The sequence below is a fragment of the Rhinolophus hipposideros genome, assembly GCF_964194185.1.
Source record: "Rhinolophus hipposideros genome assembly, chromosome: 13".
NCBI lineage: Eukaryota > Metazoa > Chordata > Mammalia > Chiroptera > Rhinolophidae > Rhinolophus > Rhinolophus hipposideros.
In genome coordinates, this window is record NC_138059.1 from 15,192,031 (window position 1) to 15,218,093 (window position 26,063).

Here is a 26,063-nt window from a genome sequence, read left to right on the forward strand (position 1 = left end):
TGCACGAATCCCGGCAGGATGCTTTTAGAACCATAGAATGGGCTGGAATCAGACTTTGCCACCTCCCGGCTGGGCGACCACGGGCCAGGAGCTTGATTTCTCATTTGCAAAAGGAATACACAAGGGCCCACTTTACAGGGGTGGGGTGAAGGGTCCGTGAAATTAAGCATGCAAAGCCCTTATTACAAGGCACGCCAGTGGCAGACGAGGAGACTGTTTTGATTGCGAGGGAATGGGGGTTTTGGCGGGAAACAACGGGGGGCGGAGAGCGGGCAGCGGAAGCAGCGGCTGAAAGTTCCGCGTGGCGCCCCGCGGGGTGGCGGCTCTGCTCCGGCGAGCTCAGGCGCAGACCCCCCGGGGTGAGCGGGGATCCTCGCCGCAGCCCCAGCTCCGCCTGGAGGCGACCAGACATCCGCCAGGCTCACGCACGAAGAAGATTCAGGACCCTCCGGGGACGCCCCCGCCGCGCGCTCCGCCCCGGAAACACGCCCCCAGCCGCCGTGGCGCGCTTTAGAAACTTGTCTCTTCTGGGTCTTGTGGCTTTTGCGTGGTCCGGACCTCGGTTCTCGCGCTCTCAACCCCGGACTCCGCGCAGCGATGAGCAGGACCCGCGAGGAGGTGGACGCGACGCTGCAGATCGCCAAGCTGAACCCGGCCGAGCTGCTGCCGGCGGTGCATTGCTTGGGCTTTCGCCCGGAGGCCAGCGCCGCCGCCGCCGGCGACTTCTGCCTGCTGGAGCTGGAGCCCGCGCTGTGCCAGCAGCTGGAGGCGGGAAGCAGGTGAGCGGGGGTCGACCGCCCCTCCAGCCTCGGGCCAGCCACCTTCTGATTTTCTCGGCGCGAAAACGCAGGATGAGGAAACGGGGCCTGAGAGCTGGACTGAGTTGCTTGGGTGGAGAGGGGGGCGGTGCGCCCAGCAGGCTGGTGGCCCGATCCCCAGCGCGCTCGCTGCCTTTGCTCGGGGGCAGGGAGAGGAAACCCGCTTTTTCCATGCCTCTGCTAGACCGTCCGGATAGCTGAACTGAAGTGATCAATTAATAGGCCTGCTCCAGCTGATCTTAGAGATCAGCTCTTAGAGGCCTGTCCGCAGAGACAGGTCAGGACACAGAACCTAAGTGACGTTTTGAAGATTGATGAACATTGATGCCAGGGGGCTGCACAGAACACCTTGGGCCATTCTACGTGAAAATCCAACGGCCATATCTCATATTCATGCAGCTCTTCTTGCCCTCTACTTATGTTTATTTTACTCACACGATGGGAATACGTTTAAACCCGTTTTACAGTTTTGGTAATTGTGGAAGGCACTAAAACAAAACAAAACAAAACAAAAAACAGACCTGCTTGGCGTCACTGAATGGGAATCTGAAGCTGTTTCTAATTAGAGGTCAACTACCTATTTGCTGCAAGACCATGGATTAAAAAACAGTCAAAGGAGGGGGGAGGGGGGTTCACGGTGTGAGGGATGTAAAAATAAAATAAAACTATTAAAAAAAAAACAGTCAAAGGAGAAGACTAAAGAATCATTTTCTCTCAATTTTGCGGTCCCAACTCCTGGAAATTAGGATTAGGAGTCGTGGTTTGATTCGCTACTGCACTGCTGGCTCCCCCAACACTTGTGTTTTATTAGGTTGTTTGTTCTCTTGTAGATTCCTTTAAATTGAATCCTTTAGGCTGCCTTTCAGTTTTCACACTTTACCCATCAAACAGATTTAACTGACCAATCTTCAGATGGTAGCCACAAAGTATCTTTAAGGGAACTGAAGAAGAACTTCATTCGTGGGTTTTCATTCCACCTCAGTGGGTGTGGATTTGAGAAAGGACTTCAGGTGTGAGGACCTTCTCTTTGTCCAGTTATAGTTAATCTAGCTCACCTGGAAATGTGTGTTAAAAGTTTTTTGTGGCGGGAGGGGTAGTTCTAAAAATACTTCAAAGCGGGATAGTACAATGTCCAAATAAATGTTAAAGGGTCGGCATTGGGAATAGTAAATGTTATTAGCACCAGAAAGCTAATAAAAACTTTTTAGTCTTGTCACTTAAAATGAAAGCTTAGTTTTAAACAATATTTACACAGCCTTGTATTTCAATTTTTGTTTTTTTTTATCATTTTAAAAAAGTGAATCGTGTACAGGAGGGTTAAACGCTTTAGAGACAAGGAAAATTGCTAGAACCACTCTCGTCATCTCATCATCTTTGTCTTTGGTCTTTTTCCTCTTGTTTTTTTCTACCTGTGACCCTTTGTCAGAGACTTCCGGTAGACCAGTTTGTAAACATCTTTTACATATTTTTCATTCAGCATTGTAGTCTTGTTTTCACAAGTTCCCGATTTCTTTGCAACATAGCTGATGGTTAGGCCAGGATGTGCTCCATTGATTATTGGGGGATTCTCAGAACAAAACAAGAAGGACCACTTCTCGGTGGGAACCAGTACCGGTAGCACGGACATCATCTGAGAGCTTGTTAGAAATGCAGAAGCCTAGGTCCCATCCCGGACCTACTGAATCCCGATCTGCTTTTTCACAACATTCCCTAAGATGCCTATGCATAAGTTTCAGAAATACTACTTTTGCGTGTTTTAGAACTGTGACACCGTGACTGACGTTTTGTCTTGTGCTCTTCCCAGCAGTTTGCGAAGGTGCCATGTGGTGACATTTGGTCTCTTTGACTCCTTACCCGTGTTGTTATTTTTCCTTAGTGACGCCACCTAATGCCCCTTTGGTTCTTAGTTGGCCCAGTTCTTGCTCTGTGGACCCCATCATTGAGCAAGGGCTATGAGAGCAGGGGCCAGATACAGCCTCATTAAGGAAAAATTTTAAATTCTACCAGCCTAGAGCATGTTGGAACTGTTTATAATGAAGGTGTCCATTGGCACTTCAATAGACCATGTGTTTTCTTCTCCCATTTTTCCTGCAGCCTTGTGATTCGTGGTGATAATGATGAGCCGGCTGTACTGTGCAGTAAAGACAAAACATACGACTTGAAGATAGCAGACACTTCAAACATGTTGCTTGTAATTCCTGGTTGTAAAACTCCAGACCAGCTGAAGATGGAAGAAACACACTGTAACCTTACTCACACTGAGGTATACTGTTTTCTGTCTCCTGATTTATATAACGATAAGAATGACAAGACATCTCCTAATCTTGTCTTTAGTTAAAAACTTCAGGTGTGAAATGTATAATCACAGGAAATCTGAAAAATTCCCTAATGAAATTTGAAATTTCTGAGCATTATTTTGTTTGTAGCCTCGTAAAGTTGTCTTTCTTTTCCCAGTTTAAGTTTTGAGTCCCAGACAAGTTGATCATTTTCTGTAACATAGAAAGTTGCTATCAGGTGACTCATTCTAAGAGTTTTATCCATTTTTGGTAAGTTTTTCTGTCGATATGTTTTGAGAGGAGACTCCCTCAAACCATAACTAGTGTGTTAGGTAATATTTATGAATAGAGAAATTAGGAACTTTGAGTTTTTGTGGGAAGTGTTTTTCTCACTTTGAAGTCTGTTTAGTTCATTACTATCTCTAGCCATGTATTACAAATTCTTAATTTTTGGGGAGACTACTGATGACAGATACCACACAAAAAGTCTCCATCCTGGCTGGATTGTTATACACATATGACAATCAAAGCTCAGCCTTTAATTCTGTCAGAATAACTTCAAACCAAGTACTTTTGTAAAAAAAAAAAAAAAAAAAAAAAAAAAAAAAAAAAAAAAAGGAATAGAAATAAAGGAAAAAGGAAAATACTGGGATGTCTCAGTGATTTATAGGATGTTGCTAGAACAGAAGAACTTGCAATAAATATTGTATTTTGGTCTTTGTAGGGTTATGTCTTTCACTGTAATTAACTAGAAGTATTGGCAGTTCAGTTCATCCTTTGGTAAAAGAGGTTATTTTCTCATCACTAGTTTTGTAGGAGCTTTTGTGAGGGTCCAACAAATATCTATGAATACCTTTGAGCCCTTGCTATGGGGATTCTGTGTACTGAGACTAACCAAAGTTTTAATCTGTGGTTGTACTTCGGGTACCTAAAAAGGTTAGGTAAGGAGTGCATGTGAACAAAGCAGCCTGGCCTTGGTAAATGGTGGTGGATGTCCAGTCTTAGGAGTAATAGGGAATGGTGAGGTCCGTGGCAAATGGAAGAACATGAGGCCTGAGTAGACATTCGGCCACTAGTTGGCCTTATGGGAAAGCAGACTCAGCATTGCCAGGTCTCCTGATTTCTTTTTCCCAAATAAAGCTTGAAATTTTGACTTTGGGGTCAAAAGCTCTTAATTTTTCAATGTTGGCCACTAATTTATACTCTATGCTAAACTTACTCCCCTTCTCCTAATCCAAAAGCACACACCAATGTCTGTATGCTGGATATAGCCAGCAGGCTACCCGTTTGTGAAATCAATCTTTCTGGTTTGGTTCTTCAGCTCCTCTTTTGAAGGCCTTAAATTTAGCAGCATCCTCATCAGACTCTGGGCTTTGTTTTGGCAATCAAGCTTTATACTAGTTTGAGAGTGGAAGCATTCCCTGGACTTCTATTTTCGAATTGGAACGTACCCCAGAGATAATCCAGTTCAGCCTTTTCTCCTTTCATGTGCAACGCTTATTGGGCACCTACTAAATGCAAGACACTAGGCAAGTTCTGGAGACACAAAGAGGGATAACATATTTATCCATAACATAACCATCATTTATCCATAGCATATCCATCATTTAGCCACTATCGGTACTGTGAGTGGTAGACCTCTCACTGTTCCATAAATCCAATAAGGAACTATAATAGCTACAAGTCTAAATAAAGAAGTTCCTGCATTGAATCGAAGTCTCTGTCCCTTAACTTCTGCTTAATTTTGACGTCATGAGCAACAAGGGTACCCCTTCTTCCCCTTAACATCCTTTTGTTATTTGATGACTGATAATGTCTCTTTATTTTCTGTTTTTCAGCTTAAAAATACTCATTTTCAGTTGTTTCTGCCTGGTTTGCAGAATTGTCACCATCCTGATTGGTCATTCTTTTCTGGGCATGTTCTAGTTTTCAGACAGTTGAGATATGGAGCTCAGTTATTGGTTCTATGTTGGCAGCACATTTTTTTATTTTTTATTTTTATTGGGGAATATTGGGGAACAGTGTGTTTTTCCAGGACCCATTAGCTCCAAGTGAAGTCATAGTTTTCAATCTAGTTGTGGAGGGCGCAGCTCACTGGCCCATGTGGGAATCAAACCGGGACCTTGGTGTTATGAGCACTGCGCTCTGATCAGCTGAGCCACCTGGCCGCCCCGGCAGCATGTTCTTAATTGGGGTTTGAAAAGACATTTCCTGAAGATCCCCATCTATCTGCTTGAGATGGCTGGATGAGTACCTTCCTGAGAGAATGCAGAAATCCAGTCTCCCTTTTCTTGCTTCTTGTAGAGGTCAGGTGGGTTGGTTGAAATTTTGTATGACATTTTCTTTTAGAACAGCCCCTAAAAGGTTATGATATGTTTTTAATTTCTAGATCTTTGGTTTTTCTAATAATTATTGGGAATTAAGAAGATGTAGACCTAAATTAAAGAAGCTAAAGAGACTTTTGATGGAGAATACCTACGAAGGACCTGACAGTCAAAAAGAAAAGGATTCTAATTGCTCAAAAGTAAGATATTATTTTGATTTTTTAATTTGGAATTAAAAAAATAGAGCTATGATTAGAGGCACTTACTGGTGACATTCTTACTTTTTAGTTTATATTATGAAAATTTCAACCATATCCCAAAGTGAAAAACCCCCATATATCTATTACCCAGTTGAACAGTTATTGATATTTTGTCAATCTTGTTTTCTTCTGTCCCCTGCTTCCTCCCACTTTGTTTTCTTTTTGTTTTGTTTTTTGGTTTGTTTGTTTGTTTTTGTTTTTTTGGAGCATAATAAACCAAATCCTGGATATCATGGTGATGGTTACATAATTGAAAGCTCTTGTTCCTAAATATGCAACAATAGTTTTTTACAGGTTAAATTAATTTTATGTAATGAACAATTATAATTAGGAACTTGAGAAAATGAATGATGATAAGTATTGGATTTTCTGTATTACATAAATACATTGTAGAGAGTATTCTTATTCTAATATCAGGACTGACTAATTCCTGGAAGTCTGAAAAGAAGTTTATAAACCAAATTTTAAAAAATGGCACATTTTTAATGTAATTCAATTCAAAATTATAGAATTCTACTGGTATCCTGAAGACCATACACATATTTGTATCAGAAGTTCTTTTTTTTCTCCATTGACTGATTGATTTCTTTTTTGTAACAGCTTTATTTAGATATAATTCATATAACAAACAATTCACTCATTTTAAAGTATTTAATTCAACGGTTTTTAGTATATTCTCAGAATTGTGCAATCATTACCATATAGAAGTTTAGAACATTTTCGTCACCTCCCAAAGAAACCATGTGCTCCTACCTTTCCCTTCTTCCCTCTACCACCTTAGCCCTAGGCAACCATAATCTACTGTCTTTCTCTGTTGATTTCTGGGCATTTCATATGATAGAATCATCTGATATGTGGTCTTCTCGGACTGGCTTCTTCTTTGACTTAGCACGTGTTTTCTAGGTTCATTCATACTGCAGCATGTATCAGCAGTTCATGTTTTAAATTGCTGAATAATACCCTATTTTTAAATACACCCCATTTTATTCACCCATTCATCAGCAGATGGACATTTGAATCGTTTCTACTTTTTGATTATTATGAATAACACTGCTGTGAACATTTATGTACAAGTTTCTAGTGGACTTATATTTTCATTTTTCTTGGGTATATAGTTAAGAGTAGATTTGATGTGGTAACTGTATAACCTTTCGAGGAACTCCTTTGTCTCATTTTTAATTGGGTTGTTTGTCTTTTTATTACTGAGTTGTGAGAGAGTTCTTTATGTAGTCTAAATACAAGTTCCTTATCAGATATATGATATGCAAATATTTTCTCCCATTCTCTGGGTTGTCTCTTCACTTTCTTGATTTTTTAAAAAATTGTAAATGTGCATAACAGAAAATTTACTGTTTTAACCATATGTATATAGTTCTGTGGCATTAAGTATATTTACATTGTTCTACAACCACTACCACCATCCACCTACAGAAAATTTTCATCTTCCCAAGCTGAAACTGTACCCATTAAACACTTAACTCCCCAGTCCCTCCTGTCTGCAGCCTCTGGCAATCACTATACTACTTTTTGTCTCTGTGTATCTGACTATAAATATCCCATATAATTGGACTCATGTAATATTTGTCCCTTTGTGTTGATGATGTTTTGAACTACAAAAGTTTTTCAATTTGATGAATTCCAACTTACCTGTTTTTCTTTTGTTGTTTGTGTTTTGGTGTCCTATCTAAGAAACGATTGCTAAATCCAGCATCGCGAAGATTTACTCCATGTTTTCATCTAAGATATGCTCTGACTTCATGTAGTAATCGTTATACATAAACAAAAGAAATTGAACTAGTGAATAAATATTGCCTTAATCTGTGCTGTGTATTTATTCCCTTAGATTCAATAAGTCTTAAAAAATATTCTTCAAAGGCCTTAAAATGTTTTGTTTTGTTTTCTTCGTTTTAGTATACAACTGAAGATTTGCTTGATCAAATTCAGGCAAGTGAGGAAGAAATAATGGCCCAATTACAAGTTCTAAATGCCTGTGAGATTGGAGGTAGCGTTACTATTGTTATTAATGATGATAGAATTGGACATCATATGAGAGAGAAGATTTTGGACAGCTTCACCCTATTGCATGTTATTTGCTTAATCTTTTGGGCTCAAGGTTGATGATATTTGTATTTTTGGGTGTGGGATAGAGACTACGTATGATCATCTTTACATGAGGAGGTCTGATGTAGCCATTGACTTGAAGTACTCCTTTCAGGTCTTTTTCTTTGGGTTAAGTGATAATGGAAGAACCATGTTAGACTGAGAAAGACCTTAGATATCAGGTAGTCTAATGCCTTTATTATTTTTAAGAGGTGAAGAAACTAGGCCTAGAAAGGGAAACCCATTTGTCCAGGGCTACATGTTGAGTTAGTGACCTAAGGCTTAGAACCCAGGTTGACTTGAACTCCTGGTTCAGAATTAACTTAATGAACTCATTGTATTGCCAAATTGCTTGGAAGATGGGACTTTGTTTCTTCTTGTGATAACTCTTACCATATTTTTGAATATGTGTTAAATAGTTTGTATAATATACCTGTGTAAAAGATCCAGTAGTGTGTGTTGGTCTCAGGTTGATAGAGAAGCCCGGTAGCACCTTCTTGAGTGTTTTGACTGGTTTCTGGTATGGAGTTGGAGCTTTTTTCCAGCATCTGGGCCTGTAGTAATGCTTGAGTAGATGTTTATGTGCATTTTTTCAGCCCTTTTAAGCTGGCCCAGAGAAGCAGCTTAACTCTGTCCCCATGTGTTAGGAAGGACGAAATTGGCATGGGTTGGTAGATGCACTGTTCAATTTGCTCACAATCTGCCAAGCCAGATTAGCTTTCCCGAGACCTTCGCTCTCAAATATGGCAAATTATGCTGAATAAAGCAACTGCACATGACTTTAGAACTAACTGGAAGCACTTAGCTCTTTGTGGTGGTTTCTTGAGACACATTTGGTCCTAAGGATAGGAAATAAAGTTTTTAATTATGGATGCCTGCTGCTAATAGCTGTGGTATATGGGTACTGTAAATGTTAAGGTTAAGAAACCAACAACAGTGGATTTTAATGTAGCCCTGTGCATTATTCACTTACTGCTTGGGGATAGATAAAATTTTGGTGATGTTGGGAGGGAGGGGTGCATAGATTATTCCTAGCTTTATTTCTGTTTTATATTACACATTGCATTTTTATTTTTGCCTTTATTTTTTCCACATAAGAATATCAACATTCTCCGTTGGAAATGGTGGATGTATACTTGGTTTGTTTCTCCAGGGGTGGTGGGTGTGCCTTTGATTGTAAGATGGCATTTGATAATCTTTCCCGGAATAGGGAAAGGTATCTTGATGCCTAGCCTTTATTTTGCCCCTGGTCTACATCATACCTCTGAATCTTTTGTCTCTTGAATGAGCTAGACTTCTTTTTGAGCATGAGAACACCTCTGCAAGATAGCTGAGATGAGAATGATAACCATGGCAGTACCCCACAGTAGCGGTGACTGTGTGAGATATCAAACCTATGACCTTCATCTCATTTGTAGGACATTTCAATGAAATGACTGTCACCAGCTACAGGTTTCCATATTTCCATTGAGAACAACAAGATTGTTGTGAGATAATTGAGTATTAAAGCACTTAAAAAAAGTCAGTGTTAATCATATGTAAAGTACTCTTTTAAAACTATTTGATTTCCCTCGAGAAATAATTGTAATGACTGGGAGAAAAGCATAAAAAGAAGCATTGCTGGTGAAGAAAGCTAAGACTTGTAGTGTCTCCTTTTTTTGCAGTGGGCAAGAGCATGCAGCTACTTAATCAATTTATTAGCCAATTAATTTGCTCAGTATGTTCTCTGATAAATATAACTTTTGGAATTTGTAGGTTATTGGAGGATTCTTGAATTTGATTATGAGATGAAACTTCTGACTCATGTAACTCAGCTTGTGGATTCTGAATCTTGGTCTTTTAGTAAAGTTCCTTTGAGTATAAGCCTTCAGGAACTTGGACCATTAGAGCCAGAGTAAGTATTTTAACCACTGTCCCTCCAGATTTCCTTAAGGGGAAGAAAATTATTTTCAAGGGTGGAATTAAACCCAGGGCATAGACTACTTCTATTTTGGTGTAGAAATTTAAAAACTATACAATCAAGAAGGACTTGGGAATTTTGGTCACGGGGGTGAATAAATGTGCATCACATTCTTTTTTTTTTTTTTGCCACAAAAATATAAAATAATTATGTTTGAGCTATTTTGTAATAATGTGTGCTCAAATGATTCATGCATGCTCACATAATTCATGTAAAAATACTTAGCATATTTTAATTAGTATATTTTAGTTAGTTAGTTCCTAATGTAAAGTTTTACTTGGCAACCAAAATCACATACTATTTCAAATCTCAAGTTTATATCTGAGTTTCTAGTTAGCAGTGGTATTTAAAATGTAATGCATAAAAATGTGATAACTTTTCAAATGAGTGTTTTAAATTTTTCAGGGAGATGATCGAACACTGTCTTAAATGTTATGGAAGGAAATATATAGAAGAAGGTACGACTGGGAATGTATTTTAATGGGTATTTTAACTCATGCATGTTAAAATTGGTATGTCTTTTTGAGGTGTGTTCGTGTTAAAAATAACTGCATGGTTTTGTGGGAGATGAGTTGTGTGTAATTCCTTTTGTGAACTGCATGGAAGAAAAGAAAACAATAGTAGTGTATTTAATTGTAAGAAGAAAATAGGAAACTATATGATACCTTTTCCTTAGGTGAAGTTTATTTTGAATTGAGTGCTGATAAAATATGCAGAGCAACAGCACAAATGCTACTTCAAAATGCAGTGAAATTCAATCTCGCTGAGTTTCAAGAAGTGTGGCAACAGAGTGTTCCTGAAGGAATGATAACGAGGCTTGACCAGCTTAAGGTAAGATAGCCATAGTGATTGCTACCATGATTCAACTGGTAACGTTAATTACTAGGTGAAATGAAACTTGTACTGGTACTGAATATGAGCCAGTATTTATTTTCCTAGGCACCCATTAGGAGTGCAGTATACACTTAATCCATCACAAAATCTGTAAAAGAACAAACAAAAAAAAACCCAATGTTTTATGGAAGTATAATTTATATATCACAAAATTCACCCTTTGAAAAAAGGAATTTAGGTAAATTTAGTGAGTTCCACAGCCATCACCACAATCCAGTTTTAGAACATTTTTATCACCTCATTGAGGTCCCTCAGGCCCATTTACAATTAATCCCAGTTCCCATCTGGTGTATCTGTTTGGATTCGACTTCTCTTCATTTCCACCAGCACCGTCTTAGCCCAAAGTATCAGTTTTGTGGTTCTAAATACCAATAACGTCCCTAAACAGGCCTTTCATACTTTTAATTTTGCCCACCTCCAATCCTTTCTCTGTGTTGCTACTAGAATTGCCTTTTAAAAATGCCAGTCAAATTAGATGAACATCTTGCTTAAATCACTTTAATGGTTGCCCATTGTATTTAAGATATGAAATCCAGAATTCGTATCTTGGCCTACAAGGCCCTTCGTAATCCCCCATGTAGTTTCATCTCTTGCTACTTTCTCTCCTGCTCTCTGCATACCAGCCTTCTTTTAGGTTTTCAAGACCATACAGCTCTCTCCTACCTTAGGACCTTCACACAAGCCTTTTTGTTCTAGAATGATCTTCTCTCTAATTTCACCGGCCACCTCCTACTCATGTTTGAGTCACTTCATCTAGGAGGCCCTCCACTCTAAAAAAAAGTGACTGGAGTGAAGGGTGCCAGTGAGCTAGTGAGGACACTATGGACTGTGCTAAGGAATTTCAACTCTATGTAGAAAACTCTTTGGGGTCATTCATTAACATGACTTAGAATCTAGAGCTGCCTGGTGAGTTTTGCCTTTTGGAAAGAACCTATGACGGTAATGAGGATGGATGGATGGATGGAAGGATGGATGCATGGACAGTTGACTAGATGATGAAAAAGAACTGTCCAGGCTCTCAACACTTAAATACCCCTAAGAGAGTACTGGCCAAAGAAATAGGTGATAGAGAATAGGGAGAAATGTTGAGGTTTTAAAACTTGTAGGATGTAGTGACCACTTAGGTGTGGAGATTGAATAATGGAATCAAGGGTGACGCCGAGCTTTCTTGGTTTCCTAGGACAGTGGGTCTAGTGCAGGTTTGGATGACAAACACAATGAGTTCACATATAGGTTTGCATATAGAGAGCGGGTGCTCAGAAGAGAGATTTTAGTTGCAGATACAAATATTACAGTCACTAGCAAGTGAATGGTGGTGGAAATCACAGGTTTAGCAGGACAGTTGACAGTGAGACAAGTAGAAAGGTCAGGATAGAGGCCCAGGGAACTGCCACATCAAGTTAGGGGGAAAATAATGAGATGTTGATGTCAGAAATAGCGATTCACAGAGAGAGGCGTAATCAGCATTACAAGGAAAACAGGGCTAACGAGATGAATCCAAGAAAAGGGCCCACTGGATGTGACAATGATGGGTTATTGTGACTGAACTAGAGCAGTCTAGATAAATTGTATGGTAGAAGTCAGCCTGCAGAAGGGAAAAAGACAATTCACTGTCTAAAGGAGATTTTTTTTTTTTAAATGAAAAGGCTATTGTACGTCTCTGGGTAGTTTGTGTAAGTTTCAGGTAGCTGACATTTTAAATGTCTTGGACTAGGCTAAAGTTAAAAGAATGAGTCATATTTAAACATTAGACCATTACTCATGGCCCTTTTTCTTCTTATTTCTTAATAGGGTTTAGCCTTGGTGGATAGACACTCGAGACCAGAAATCATATTTTTGCTAAAAGTAGATGATTTACCTGAGGATAATCAGGAACGTTTTAATAGTCTATTCTCTCTAAGGGAGAAGTGGACAGAAGAAGACATTGCTCCATATATTAAGTAAGTAAATTATTAAAAATGGACTTTGAGTTTGTATTTTTTTTAAAATAAAGAGTGGCATAGGGTTTTATATTTATTATTAGAACACAAAAAGAATTTTTTTCAGTATTCCCAGAGGACACTGCTTCCTTCAAAACTTTCTCAAGTGGTGGCTGTCTTCTCTATCTTTCTCCACAACTACTTATCCTGGAGGATGGGTATGTGTTATATTCCTTCCTTACTATAGCTTCTGAAAACCACTTCTCTGCTCTCCTCCCTGCAAAATTGCAACTCTTAAAAGGAGGTCAGATTATACCCCCCTATGATTCTAATGCAAGCACCCCTCTCTTGATCGCCTCCTCTTACCTTTTCGGCTGCCTTGCTTGAACAGTGTGGTGAAAGCCAGATTGCAGAAGAACAGGGGAGCCCTGAAGCCACTGCTTACAGGACCCCAAATCCACTAACACTACCACCCCTTCAATGTGTCTCACCTGTCTAGTCCACTCTCTTCTCTACCCAGATTGGATTCCCTGGTCAGTCTCTCTAGCTCTGACTGCACACACTACTCCTTTGGTCCCTTCTCCCTGTCTGGTCATACCTCCTAGGCACAAATCTACGAAGATGAAACCCAACTTTCTGCTTGCTTTGTGCCTTCACGTGGGCAGCTTAAATTTCCTGGGGGAAAAATACACAGTGGAGCTTGCCAGGCTCATTTAAGAACTTAAGTGGTACTGAGCCCCTGGCAAGGCGCCATTTTCTCATGAACTTTTCTACCCTTGGAGCTCGCTTTACACTGTACATCTTCTTTTCTCTTTTCATACCATCAATACCCGGTTTTCTCTTCACCCTCAGCATAACCTTGTTATGCAAAACACATAACCTTGTGTTTTGAGAAAATAGAAACAGACAAGGCAATGCAACAACTGTTTGGTGTCTTTCTCACTGCCAAATCTGCCAGCCTCCTTGTGTCTGCACCCATTTGCTTTGCAGTCTCTCCTGTATAATGTATGAACCATCCCTGCTTCTAAGAACAAATCTCTTCTGGCCTCGTAAAGACTTGTATTCTCTAGTTACCCCTCTCCTCTCGCCTCTCCCTATCTGCTGGATTATTCCCAGCAACATACGATATTCTGTAGTATTATTCATCTTAAAAAAACACACAACAACAATCACAGCCTACTGGACCCCATGTCCTCTGTTCTCCTTCACAAGAAAATTCCTTTTAAAAGTTTGTGTGCTCACTTTCTGCTTCTTTATATCCCATTCTTTCCTTAACCCAATGACATCTCCTTACCCCAGTGCCATCCATCGTTCAACATTCAGTGACCAATCGTCTGTCCTTGTTCACTTGGCCTCTTAGCACAATGTGACACACTGGACCACTTCCTACTTGAAATATACCGGTTTTCTTACTCTCTGCCAAGACAGCTCCTTTTCTGTCTCTTGTTGATGTCTCCCTGTTCTTCCAAATCTTTAAATCTTAGAGTGCTCTGGGACACTGTTCTCAGCCATCTCTTCTGTTTATATTTTTTCCCCGATGCCCTCATCTAGACCTGGATTTCAATTTAGTGTCTTCCTAATTTTATCTTCATACTTGACCTTTTCCTGAGCTCCAGATTTTCAGATCAAGCTGCCTAATTAACGTTTACACTTGAATATCTACTAGGAATCGCACAGCTAACATGCTTAGAACTGTTGATACCCCCTTGTCCTAACCCAATCTTTCTCATCTCTCTTAACAGCACCACCATTAATCCATTTACTCAAACAAAAAATCTAGGAATCACCCTTGTCTGTTTCTTCTTTCGCCCCCTGGTTCAAACCACGAGCAAATCCCGATGGCTCATGTTGTACCTGACTCTGAATTGGTCTCCCTGCTTCTATTTTGCCCCCTCTCCTCCTTTTAAAACTTTTTATGTTGGAAAATTTTAAACACTCAGAGAGACAATATAATGTAATGAACCCTCCATGAACTCACCACCCGGCTTCCATAATCATCAACTCATTGCTTCCATTATTTAAAACTTAGATCATATTAAACTTCATTAATTAAAACCCTCCTAGGCCCGCCTTCCCATTATGCTTAGAATTAAATCACAACACCTTCCCGTGTTTTTCAAAGCCCCTACGTGATCTAGCCCTTCTTCCTTTCTCTAGTTCATGTCCTCCCATTCTTCTTTTTCCCAATTATGTTCCAGTCATAGTCTTCTCTTTAGGGGACCGAAGAGGAAGCTGAAGTTCAGGGAGATAGGCAACCTAGACAAGCTCACACAGGTAGTGTGGTAACCAGGTTCTCTGGGTCTAGACCCCACTGTATCATATTGCTTGCATTTCTAATTTGGAGGCTATGTGATGAAATGGAGAAAACATGAGAGCTAGCTGCAAAATATGAGCCTTGGTTTCCTCATATCTAATATGGGGTTAAATAATGCCTTACTTATACTCTTATTGTGAAGGTTGAAGATACATGTAATATATATAATTCAATTAAGGCTTAGTAACCTCTCCCACACTGTCTTGCCCACAAACACACACTCTTATGCTTTTTGGAAAGATGGACTTAGGGAAGAGAGATATAAATAATTAATACTGCTAATATTAAGTGATGTTCCCTAAAATATTCATGCTATTCATTTCTTTTTTTATTGTTCCCACAGAGATTTGTGTGGAGAGAAGCAAACCACAGGTGCATTACTCACTAAATATGCTCGCTCTTCAATGCAAAATGGTGTTAAAGTTTATAACTCAAGAAGACCCATTTCTTAAAAGAACAACAGCTTTTCCTTTGGGACTAAAGTTGTTATATAAAGTTGCTGGTTATAAAAAAAATATTCTTTTCTGTATTTGTATCCCAGATTTTTAAAAACCTAGGGCTTTGAGTCACTTTTCTCCTCATCTTAAGTATTTTGAAACCACTGCTCTTCTTTTTTTGTAAATGTAATAGGATATTTCTATATCTTTCAAGTTATATTTATATTATGTACACGGTGTATACAATGTAAACAAGGACAAAAGAAAGTATGTTTATATTTAGTTTTTATGTTTAGTATATCTCTGGACCATACCAGATATTATTTATAGAAAAAGAATTTGCTTTTTTTTGTATTTATTATTACATTTCTTTAATCAGGATTTGACATTCTAATCATTAATAAATTTAAAAGTTTTCGGAGAACTAGTGATAGTTTCCTAGAAGATAATTATTTATTGACTTAAATGTCATTTCTCAAGTAAGTGGGTTCCCCTTCAGTTTTCAACCTTTCATTAAAACAGGAAGTCATAAGATGCTATCACTTATCTACATTAGTTCTTCGCATTGATGAAATTAGCTTGATAATTACTCCTCTGTTTTCCTGGCTGGTATAGACACACTTTGGGATGAAACGGATTCAATCTCCTTAATCCTATGTGAAGGATACTAATAGTGCAGTTTTTAACCTTATAATGGAGAATACTGATACAGGTAGTACTCACTAGAAAGCTGTATACAAGTAATTTCTAGTTGCTTTTGGAATGCTTGATGAAGTTTTTATAGCTTTATTTTCCTAATTTGTTTTCATTTAGAGCAGAGGTCAAATTAATTTTAATGTAGCTAATGAATTTGTCACCAGGACAGTTGGAGAGGGTAGGCCAGAGTTAAATCTGATCTAAGGTTAAAAAACAATGTTAATGGATAATCCACAAATTAACCAATATATAATTTATTAAAATTTATAGTTTTATTTTCATAAACATGGAATGCAGATATGATGGCTTCAAAGTATTTGTCCTTTCAAAACATTTTTGGGGATCTATGTGGATTATTAATTTTTTTAAGTAAACACTGAGGCAGCAGTGCCTAGTGAGGACTCTGGAGTTTAAATTAGACTACGAGGGTCTAATCATATATTTTACAGCTGAAATCACTGGAACCCAGTGAATTTAGGGTGTCTGTTCACACAGCAAACCAAAGACACACCTCCTGGTTTCAGGAGACTCCCGGGTTACTAGCCCCCAGCCCCGGGCTCTTCGCAAACCTTGTTCCCATACTTCTCCATGCTAGACCTTTATTCTAAAATTTGTAAGGTTCCCTCCTTTTCTTCCTGCTGTCCTGCACTCACCCAATAATGCTAAGTGAAATACGACAGAAAAAGCAGAGAACCATATTATTTCACTGACATGTGGTATATAAACCAAAAACAACAAAAGAACAAGACAAACAAATGAGAAACAAAGACTCAGACACAGATAGTAATTTAGTGGTTACCAGAGGGTAAGGGGGGTGGGGTGAGGGAGATGAGGGTAAGGGGGATCAAATACATGGTGATGGAAGGAGAACTGACTTTGGGTGGTGAACACACAATGGGATTTATAGATGATGTCATACAGAATTGTACACCTGAAATCTATGTAATTTTGCTAACAATTGTCACCCCAATAAATTAAAAAAAAAAGTTTGTGTTTGCTTTCCTAAATGTTAATTATTCTCAACCTGTACATGTATTTGGAAAGGCAACAGGAAAATCCCGACAGTCGCTCAAGCCCCGCCCCCTGATGGAACTTCCGGTCCCGCCTCCGTCCGACTTCCGCAGACGCTGGAGGTCATAGGTGACAGGCAAGATGTCGGCCGACGGTCGCTTTGAGCGGGGTTTGAGAGGAGCATCTTCGTGACAGGAGCTCGGCTAAGGCAGTTGGAGGGAGCCCAGTCGGGAGAGCGTGTTTGAGGCGGCGGATCGGGCAGGGCCGGGCGTGGGCGCCGAAGGAGTCCCGGCAGTGGGCCGTGACTTGGAGCGTGAGGGGGAGTGGGGAGTGTGAGGTGCCGGAGCCCGCTGACGCCCGCCGCCCCCCGGGAAGCCGGGAAACCAGGCTCCGCGGGATCGCTTCATGACGCCCACGGGTTTAGAGCCCGCCAGAATGAACAGGAAGAAAGGAGACAAGGGCTTTGAAAGCCCAAGGCCGTATAAATTATAAGTATTTTTTCATCTCCCTTTCCTCTTCGGGGTTTTGTTTTCGTTCATTGTATTTTGTGATTGCTTGAAACTGACTCGGTGGGCCTGGGAAACTTCGTGGGAAACCACCACCCACTCCCTGTCCTGGAAATGGTGTTGGTAGGAGGAAAATGCTTCGAATGACAGTGTGTTTCAACAGACTTAATGTCCCTTGCAGGTTAATAAACCGTTTTCTTAAAAGTACGAAACTGTATTTGTCCAAAGAAATTTATTTTTGTGGCTGTTGTTAAATCGAAAAACAGGCAAGGTAACCCAATTTGCAGGGTTTTAAAATTAGAGAGTGTGATTTTTGAGCTGCTTAGGACATAGTCGTTGCTTATACTGGGATATAATTATGCTTCATTTAATAATAGAATTATTTTCTTCATTTTATTTTTATATTTTTTTTTAATATACAACCCATCAGGTCGTCTGCATCAACAACATAAACTTCCAGAGGAAATCTGTTGTGGTAAGTATGATCTCAAGAACTATAAGCAGTAACAAGGCCACCGTTTATAATGCCTTGACGCTTTCCCTTCCAGATAACTGTGTCTCAAGAACAGGTCAGAATTAGCATTCACGTCTGTATGACTTCAAGTTCCGTGGCCTTGCGAATATCTCCTCTCCACCCACCTTTTTGTCCTATTTCCTGATTAAAGTTTTATTCCTTCTAATATGTTGTGGAATATGCATGTCTGTATTACCAAGCATTTTAAAATTATGCGTGAAACAAGAGTATTCCCATAGAGAGATTTCTTCTATAAAAAAATTAAGTAAGGTTCGTGCACACACTGACTTAAGTTGGCCGCTAAGAGGCTAGTTTTGTGTTCTGATTCTTGACTGATCTGATTTAAGTGACATTGCTTGCTAGTGAAATTTTAGATAAGGAGTTTGAAATCTAGCAATCTTCCCCCCCTTTAGATGTATTGATTGTGGATATAATTGATTGTGGATATAACCCACTCTTGGAAAGTCCTTGACAACCCAAGTACTTAATTTACTCTCTCAGGGGAACCTGTGTAAAGTAGACCAAAATCTTAGTGAGAGCTGGTTTTCCTTGAGTGATGATGTAACCTTTCCTCTTCAACTTGTCTACTTAAGAAGAGCTATATAGATTTAAAAAAAATGTAACCTTTTTAAAAGAATCATAGAATCTTAGATTTATAAGGAACCTTAAAGGTTCATTAAATCCAGTTTCCTCATTTAAGGAATTTCTCTTTTAATTTCCTTTCATGTGATTCCTTCCCTTGTGCTTCATGGAAGGATACTTTAGGTATGTTGTGTTGTAAAAATTGGGTAGTGAATATAAGAATTAGGGAGTCTATTTAAGAGGTTACTGGAATAATCCAGAGGAGAATTGATGAAGCCCTGCATGATGATATTAGTGAAATGTATAGAAGTAGAGTTGACGTGATTGAATTTATTATGTACATACTACACATAAGACTATCTTCTAGGGTCATGTGTGTACAACCTACCTCACTCAGTCTTCACTCAGTGAGGTAGATACTGTTCTAATTTTAATTTTTATAAATAGAGCAGCTGAAAGAATGGGGACTAAGTCAATTTAAGGACATGATGTTAGCAAATGATTGAGCCATCTTTAATTAAGGATGACCTAAGAGTCATCTGCATCTCCTTTCTGTCTATTGTCCTCCTCTCTACCTCCTTTGCCCCTGGCAAAATGACAGGCAGACAGTGATTGCGGATGAGTCTAGCATTCCTAAATGCTAGCAAAGAGTTGTGGATGATTTTAGGTTTCCCACTGGAAAAATTGGTTCGATGGTATATGGGTTAGGGTCTCAGAAGGAAACAAATGTCACATTCATACAGGTTAATTGAGAGGGAATAATGAAAGGAGTACTTCATGAAGAACAAGCAAGGTTAAGAGAACAAACTGGAGATGGAGGAACACACTAGATTAACACTGAGGAAGTTACCACATTTAAATCTAAAAGAACAAAGGAAGGGAGAGGTAACTAGAACCTATCCTAGCTGTAGGAAAGTCATCTTACAGCAGCTATGGCCTTTGGTAGAAGAGTGAAGCTACTGCCTCCCTCACCCTGGCAGAGAGTAACCTGGGGGATTGAATACAAGAGCTCCCTTTCCTTCTGCTTTTCAGTCTTCTGTGCCTCCCATTTGACCATTTGACCAAGCCAAGGAGAAGCTACAGAGCTAGTGCCCAGTTTCTGCAGTTCCAGGGGTGCAGAGTAGGGTGGAGAGCAGACAAGGGGGAGCAAAAGGAGATTATCTAGAACAGTTTACCCCTTTTGCCCCAAAGCATCCTCTCTTGTCTGGTTGAGATGAAAAGCTAGTATTCCCAACGTAGGGAACTTAACAGTCCTGCCAGCTATTGTAGGGGTTGGCAGTAGCCAACTGCCTGTTTTTGTAAGTAAAGTTTTACTTGAACACAGGTACAGTCATTTATTTATATATTGTCTGTGACTGCTTTGGAGCTACAATGGCAGAGTTGAGTAGCTATGACAAAAACTGTGGCCCATAAAACCTATTTATTATCTAGCCTTTTAAGAAAAAAGTTTGCTGATCCCCGAGCTAATGTAATACTGTGAGGAAATGGCAGATCAGTACTCTTCCCACCTAAAATACTAGTTATCACCAGTACCTATCATACTAGATAGTGGAAAGAAAACTAAAAGAATGTGAAACTTAATTGCTACAGCCCCTGCTTTCTTTAGCTGGTGTCAAGGCCAAAGGTGATACACACAGCTTCTTTATTTCTCCACTCATTCCATTTTCCCCTTTTCTTTTGCCAGCATTCCTTTTGGTTTGGCGTAGACCTTCATTCCTATAAATCTGCATCCTTGCTTGTCCTGTCTTTATTGTGTTGTTTTAGGATTCCATTGAGTAGGACTGTTGGTCAAAATTCCAAATGTAATTTTTGTCCTTACTGTATAGCAGAACCTCAATTCCTGTTTGATAATTGGGATTAGTCATCCCAGCCAGTACAGTGACCCATTTCTCTGCCTATTGGTTCAATGGCATAAGGAGCCCAAAGTGGTTAAAGGATGGTCTCAGCTTCCAATTTAATGGAGCCATGATTATGTACCCTGGTGGATACATTTCTCCCTTAGCCACTAGAACCCTCAGACACACTGAACCCAAGGTTACAAAGACAGGAAGCAAAAATTCATTGGCTCTTTTTGGTGCAATAGTGAAAATATTCATTCCAACTTTTACCCCTTGGTTCCCAGATCTGTTCTGGCTATGGAGAAGTGACCCTATGTATTGTTCACTAGTGTGAGACAGCACCCTGTTGGAGGTACCTCAACTGGTGCTGTAACAGCCTTTAGCAATTGGTCATGCCAGTTGCTTCTGTGTGAAAGAGCACAGGATAAATCAGCAAGTTTCGTGTGTTTTAAGAGCCCATTGCTACACTTCCCTATACACTTGGTTGGAAGCATATATGCAGTATTGCAACATGGGTCTGAACTGCGTGGATCCCCTTAAATGTGGATTTCTGTGTGTAAGTGGACCTGCGCAATTCAAACACGTTCAAGGGTCAACTGTATGTGCCATCTGCAGTTGCGGAGGGCTGACTTAAGTTATACGTGGATTTATGACTGGATACCTGGTACCCCTAACCCCCAAGTTGTTTAAGGGTCAACTGTATATTGTAGTTAGGGGTGGACTATCTAGAATATGTATCTGTTTTGAAAAGACAAATCACTGTCCCTCTCTATGATGCAAACTCTCTGATGTAGTTATTTTTCTACCAAGTGACTGACTGAGATCCTTCCTGGGAAGGTCCCAGGAAGAACCTTACTGTGCTCTTCTGCTTTTGGGAGATGGGCACCCAGCAGTGGTGGAAATCAGTCAGATTAGTCTTGGTGGGGGATGATCATGTTGTGGGGTTCATAGCTTGCCTCCATTCTTACCAGCATAACCACTTTGTGTATTGAGCAAGGTGGCTAGGGAAAGAGCCCGTGACATCTACTGGGGGAGATAATCTTGCCGGTTGATTTTTGAGGGCTCCCTCCACAGTGGATGCCCTCTGATGGTCAGTTTTATGATAACAACATGAGTATTTTCGTATTATACCCATTCTGAGAAATCCATTGCTATACTTCTCCACCTTCTAATTTTCAGGATTTTAATCTTGTTCTGTACAAGTCTGTAACCAGATGGCGAACTTGTGAGTAACTGACTGATCACCGATCAGAGTAGATGTGTAGAGATCATACATCTCTACTTCCTCAAACAGTGTGTGCAGCCAGATGTATTTTCCAACGTTCTGTCCACTGGAGAGTTTTTTACCATTGTTTTTCAGGGCCACACTTCAGTGAGATTCTGATGTCAACTACCATCCACTTCTGACGGGTGCTAGCATTCTGTGAAGACTTACTCATAATTCAGGTTTATGCTTTGTCCTGTTCTGTTAGCCGAGCAAGGGGAACTCGCCAGGAGGCCACAGGTGTGGACTGAGGAAGAAATAATGGAGAAGCAGTGGGAGCAAGTCCCACTGTTTGCTTGTGCCTTAAGAGACTGCTTGGCCTAGTTCAGATGTGTTGTTTCCATTTAAAAGTGGAAAGCTGCTGTGCATGCTCAGTTTTATTCTTCAGAGCGTCATATTACACTCAGTTCATGATGGCCATTTCACGTAACACAGTCTTTGGGAGTCCCATGGTCACGCGTTCAGTCTCTACTCTAGGGTCTGGTGGCCAACCAGTAGTTGCTTTGCAAATGGGAAATAGTTGTTGGTAGAAGAGGTCATGGCCATATTCCTAAGCCCAGGAACGTGCGCTGTCATTCTGTTGGAGAAGACCAGTCTATAAAGCATCTCTGCCTGCCATGGACATTGCCGATACCATTGGATGTGCTGTGTCATTAGGCCCAAGTGGCAGGGCAGCTTGAATGACAACCTGGACCTGCTGTAGAACCCTTTCTTGCCTTGGACCCCTCTCACAACTGATAGCCGTATAGGTTGCCTAGTAAGCAGTATGCCCAAATGTGCATATTGCCTCCAGAATCCAAAGAAGCCCACCGAGTTTCATGCCTCTTTCTCCCACCCTTGGTGAGCAGCGCAAAATGAAGCAACTTTCACTTTAGAAGGCCTGTTTCTATATGTCTCAGACCACTGGGACTTGAGAAGCATTATTGATGTGACAAACCCCTAAACTTTCATGGGATTTAACTCTTATCCTCTGTCATCTGTATTTTTTTTTCTTTTTTTCTTTTTTCTTTTTTTTTTGTTTAAGTCATTTAGAGAGCTTACTCTTCCCTGCTTACCTGGTCTAGTAGTAAAATGTTAATGTAATATTATCAGTGTAATTCTCTGGGCTATCCTGCAATCAAGGGAATTTTCGACTTTGTTTTAATCGAGCAGGAGAATTGATAGTTATTAGTTATTAGATGACAGTGAAGAGATTCTTTTGTTTTTAAGGCATCCTGCTTCTGATTTTTATTTTTCTGGTAAGAACTGGGGGAAAAAAGCATTTGCTTGATAATTATCTGCAATACTAATTACCAAGAGCTGTGCAGATTTCCTTCAGTAAAAATCCTACATCTGCAAACATGGTCGTGATTGACAAGTTTGTGATAATTCACCATTATTCTCAAAACCTACTTGACTTTTGCACTAGCCAAGTAATTCAGTTAAGTGAAGATGTAGTGGGCATCTTTCAAATCTCTGGTGATACTAATCTCTGCAGTTCCTCAAAGGATGTCTAGTTGCTTTGGTTTACTATCTTGGGGAGGCAAAATGGGCTGTCTAGTGGGGTTGACTTAGTCCTTCCATAATGGTCCTCCCTCCACTGATCAGAGAGTGAATAAGGGTATTTGCCAGTTACTAAAATCTATCCTATATATTCTGGGACTAGGGAAATAAGCACTAGTCTTACTCTGAGATAGACTTGGCCGTGAACCCCTTTGTTATTTGACCTCCAAAGACTTCCGGTCTGATTAGTGGACTGTGGTAATGTTTGGGGATTCCAGGGATTATTGTCAGTTCAGAACTAAAGCATAACTCCAGGAAAAAGGCAAAAATTAATTCATTTGAGGGTAATGTAGATCTCAAGATTTTGAAAGGAAGAGAATATGAGTCTTTAACATGTTTGTAGGGCATGGGACAACACCCCATAGAGAGGAGAGGTTGTAGTTACGGCAGAGGGTAGTTGATAGAGCAGGATTTCTGAGGCTGCTACAGAAGAAGGCCTGTAGCGGACTAGTGGGAGGGTCATTCTTAACAGGAGGGAAAGATAGCGACATGTAACAGAAAGTCAAGAGAATTGATAGTTGGCAGAAGAATGGTTGAAGTTAAGGGTCTTTGGTGAATGGAGAAGAAGGTCACCCTAAAGGTGTCAGGAGAGATAGTAGTGAGAAACGAGGATGTGAAGGAACAGGAGAACTAAATGGTTGAACAGGACTGGAGAGAAGTAATAAGGGGCAGAAGGATGGACATGGTGGACATACAAGTTTAAAATGTCAGCCTCAAGCAGTTCTGAGCACCGATAAGGTGTCTTTCAGAGTGTGATCTCAATTGCTGTCCGGGAATAGAAGTGACGATCTTAGGAATTGAAGTCAAGCTATTTTGAAGCAGTTTTACTGCGTGGATCAGATATATCTCCATTCAAGTCACTTACAGTGACGGTTTAGAAAGGGAGAGTATGAGCCTTCCGTGAATGTTGGGGAATTTGGGACGAATAGAGAGGGTGGTATACCTGTGTGGCACGAACACAAAGAAACGAAGTAGAGAAGAACAATAAAAACATACTATTAAGTGCCAGCTACGATTTTAAGTGCTTTCCCTGTACTAAATTGCTCAATTGTCATGCCAACACCAAAAGGTAGGTAGTGTCACTACTCTTGTTTTACAGAGGGAAACTTAGGCCCAGAGAGCTAGAGTAACTTAGCCGAAGATCCTACACGTACTAGCTGGTGCAGCTGGAATTTGAATGCAGGCAGTCTTCCTCCAGAACACACGCATGGAACACTATCCTGCCCTTTCTTGTTTACTATATGCTGTATAAAATCCTGTAAATGGTCTAGAAGTAGCAGTGGAAACTGCAAGGCTTCTTCTTTTCCCTTCCCCTAACTTATAGCGAAAGAGTAAGTAGCTTCTTGTCAAGGGGGGTTCAAGAGACTTTTCCTCTAAGGTTAGAAAGCAGAGAAGTTTTTGGAAAGGTTGAATGGCACAGGGGAGGAAGTAGGATAGGGGCTCTGAGAGGATGGTCACTTGTGAAGTGGGGAGACAAGGAGAATATTAGGTGACCTAGGGGGTTTGAAGCAAGGAGATGTTAGATGACCTAGGGGGTTTGCTGTTATGTCAGTTGCTAAGGACGGCAGGGATTGGAGGCCGATCAGTGGGTCTGAATGTTACAGGCAGGTGTAGGTAAGGACCCTAGGTGGTGTCAGAGACCTGAATTCAAGGAGACTGGGCTTTCCTGTCTTCATGAAATACACTCCATTCACTGTTTGATTATTGTTAACCTTAGTTTAGAAAGCCAAATCCTGTTCTTATGTCCCACCCATGTAGCTAATTGTTGACAGCACTTTCCATAATCTTTTCTAGTTCACATGTGACATTATCTTGGTTCTGCTTGCGGTCTTTGAGTTGATCCAAGCTCCTTTTTGGAGACTGGTCATTGCATTGCTGATACTCTAATGAAGGGAATTTGGATCTTCCTCCCCACAGTTGCTCACAGGTTACACCTTTAAACACAGAGATGTCATCAACAGTATTTTGCCTCTTCTCTTTCTGTTCTCAGTTGTTTTCACGTAGATCTGTCCATATGGTCTAATTTAATGATGTATGGCTCTCCTCTTATTTGGGGATTGGAGGGAAAGGAGCTAGGAATCTAGGTTTTTGAGCAGTTGGGTTGCATGTTATCTAAAAAAATTATTGCATGTTATTTAAAAGCCTGGTACTGAGCAAGATTTTGGCATAATGGGTGAAATCAATTGTGATCATTTAGAAGTAGATTTGAAACTCAATTTTCCACTTACTAATGATATATTTAATTGTGTTAACTTATCCGTAAAAAGTATAACATAGTGCTTATCTCTTCAAGTTGTTACTGGGATTAGAGAGAACATAAGAAAGTATGTAGTATAAAGTCTGGCATCTCGTAATGCTCATTAAATAGTAGCCATTATAATTGTTGCAATCTAGTCCTTTATGGTTATTGCCTGAATTTTAGCTTAGATATTTCTGTTGCAGCCTCTGAGATTCTTCTGTCCACTTTGCAGTCCCTGAAATGTTACTCTTTCATGCCCTCACATATTATGTTTGAGACCATCAGTGTTCAACCCAGGATATTTAACTCACTGGACAGATATTCCATGTTTCGTTGGTGTGTCTTTCCCATTTGATTCAACACGAGGGTGGTGGGCAGTCAGTATATTTAGCAGTGTCTCGTGTCTTCAGTACATTTTCCAGATAGATTGCTCACTACACAGCTAACCACATGTATATGGCCACTGGGGCCGTTCAGTACTTTGAAGTATCCACTGCTCTTGGAGGCAGCAGATTTTCTCTACTTGCCTGAATATCTGCTGTAGCTCTGGCTGCTTTACACGTTCTGAT

The 26,063-nt window shown here is 40.2% G+C and overlaps 2 protein-coding genes across 6 annotated transcripts in view; both read left to right on the forward strand.

Annotated features, from left to right (window-relative positions):
* Positions 1 to 412: 412 nt before the first annotated feature.
* DSCC1 (DNA replication and sister chromatid cohesion 1) lies at positions 413 to 15,727 on the forward strand. Its single transcript, XM_081070369.1, has 9 exons — positions 413 to 779; positions 2,913 to 3,081; positions 5,484 to 5,618; positions 7,590 to 7,680; positions 9,534 to 9,672; positions 10,144 to 10,196; positions 10,415 to 10,569; positions 12,424 to 12,572; positions 15,209 to 15,727. The coding sequence occupies exons 1-9, from the start codon at positions 598 to 600 to the stop codon at positions 15,315 to 15,317; spliced, it is 1,182 nt and encodes a 393-aa protein (XP_080926495.1). The 5' UTR covers positions 413 to 597; the 3' UTR covers positions 15,318 to 15,727.
* Positions 15,728 to 17,118: 1,391 nt separating this feature from the next.
* Positions 17,119 to 26,063, forward strand: part of TAF2 (TATA-box binding protein associated factor 2) — a 70,890-nt gene continuing 61,945 nt past the window's right edge. For 4 of the 5 annotated variants that reach the window (XM_081071055.1, XM_081071056.1, XM_081071057.1 and 1 more), the window contains exons 1-2: positions 17,296 to 17,497; positions 17,936 to 17,990. In XM_081071055.1, the coding sequence (XP_080927181.1) occupies positions 17,415 to 17,497; positions 17,936 to 17,990 (138 nt within the window). In that variant the 5' untranslated portion in view covers positions 17,296 to 17,414. Of the gene's footprint in view, positions 17,697 to 17,935; positions 17,991 to 26,063 lie in introns of all 5 variants that reach the window. The other variant, XM_081071059.1, reaches the window with a different exon arrangement.

What these genes read in the sequence shown, in the direction of transcription:
- DSCC1 (XM_081070369.1), top strand. Translation starts at nt 598, where the DNA reads ATGAGCAGGACCCGCGAGGAGGTGGACGCGACGCTGCAGATCGCCAAG. An exon ending in AGGATTCTAATTGCTCAAAA is followed by an intron (nt 5,619 to 7,589) that starts GTAAGATATTAT and finishes TCTTCGTTTTAG; the next exon opens with TATACAACTGAAGATTTGCT. An exon ending in CGAGGCTTGACCAGCTTAAG is followed by an intron (nt 10,570 to 12,423) that starts GTAAGATAGCCA and finishes ATTTCTTAATAG; the next exon opens with GGTTTAGCCTTGGTGGATAG.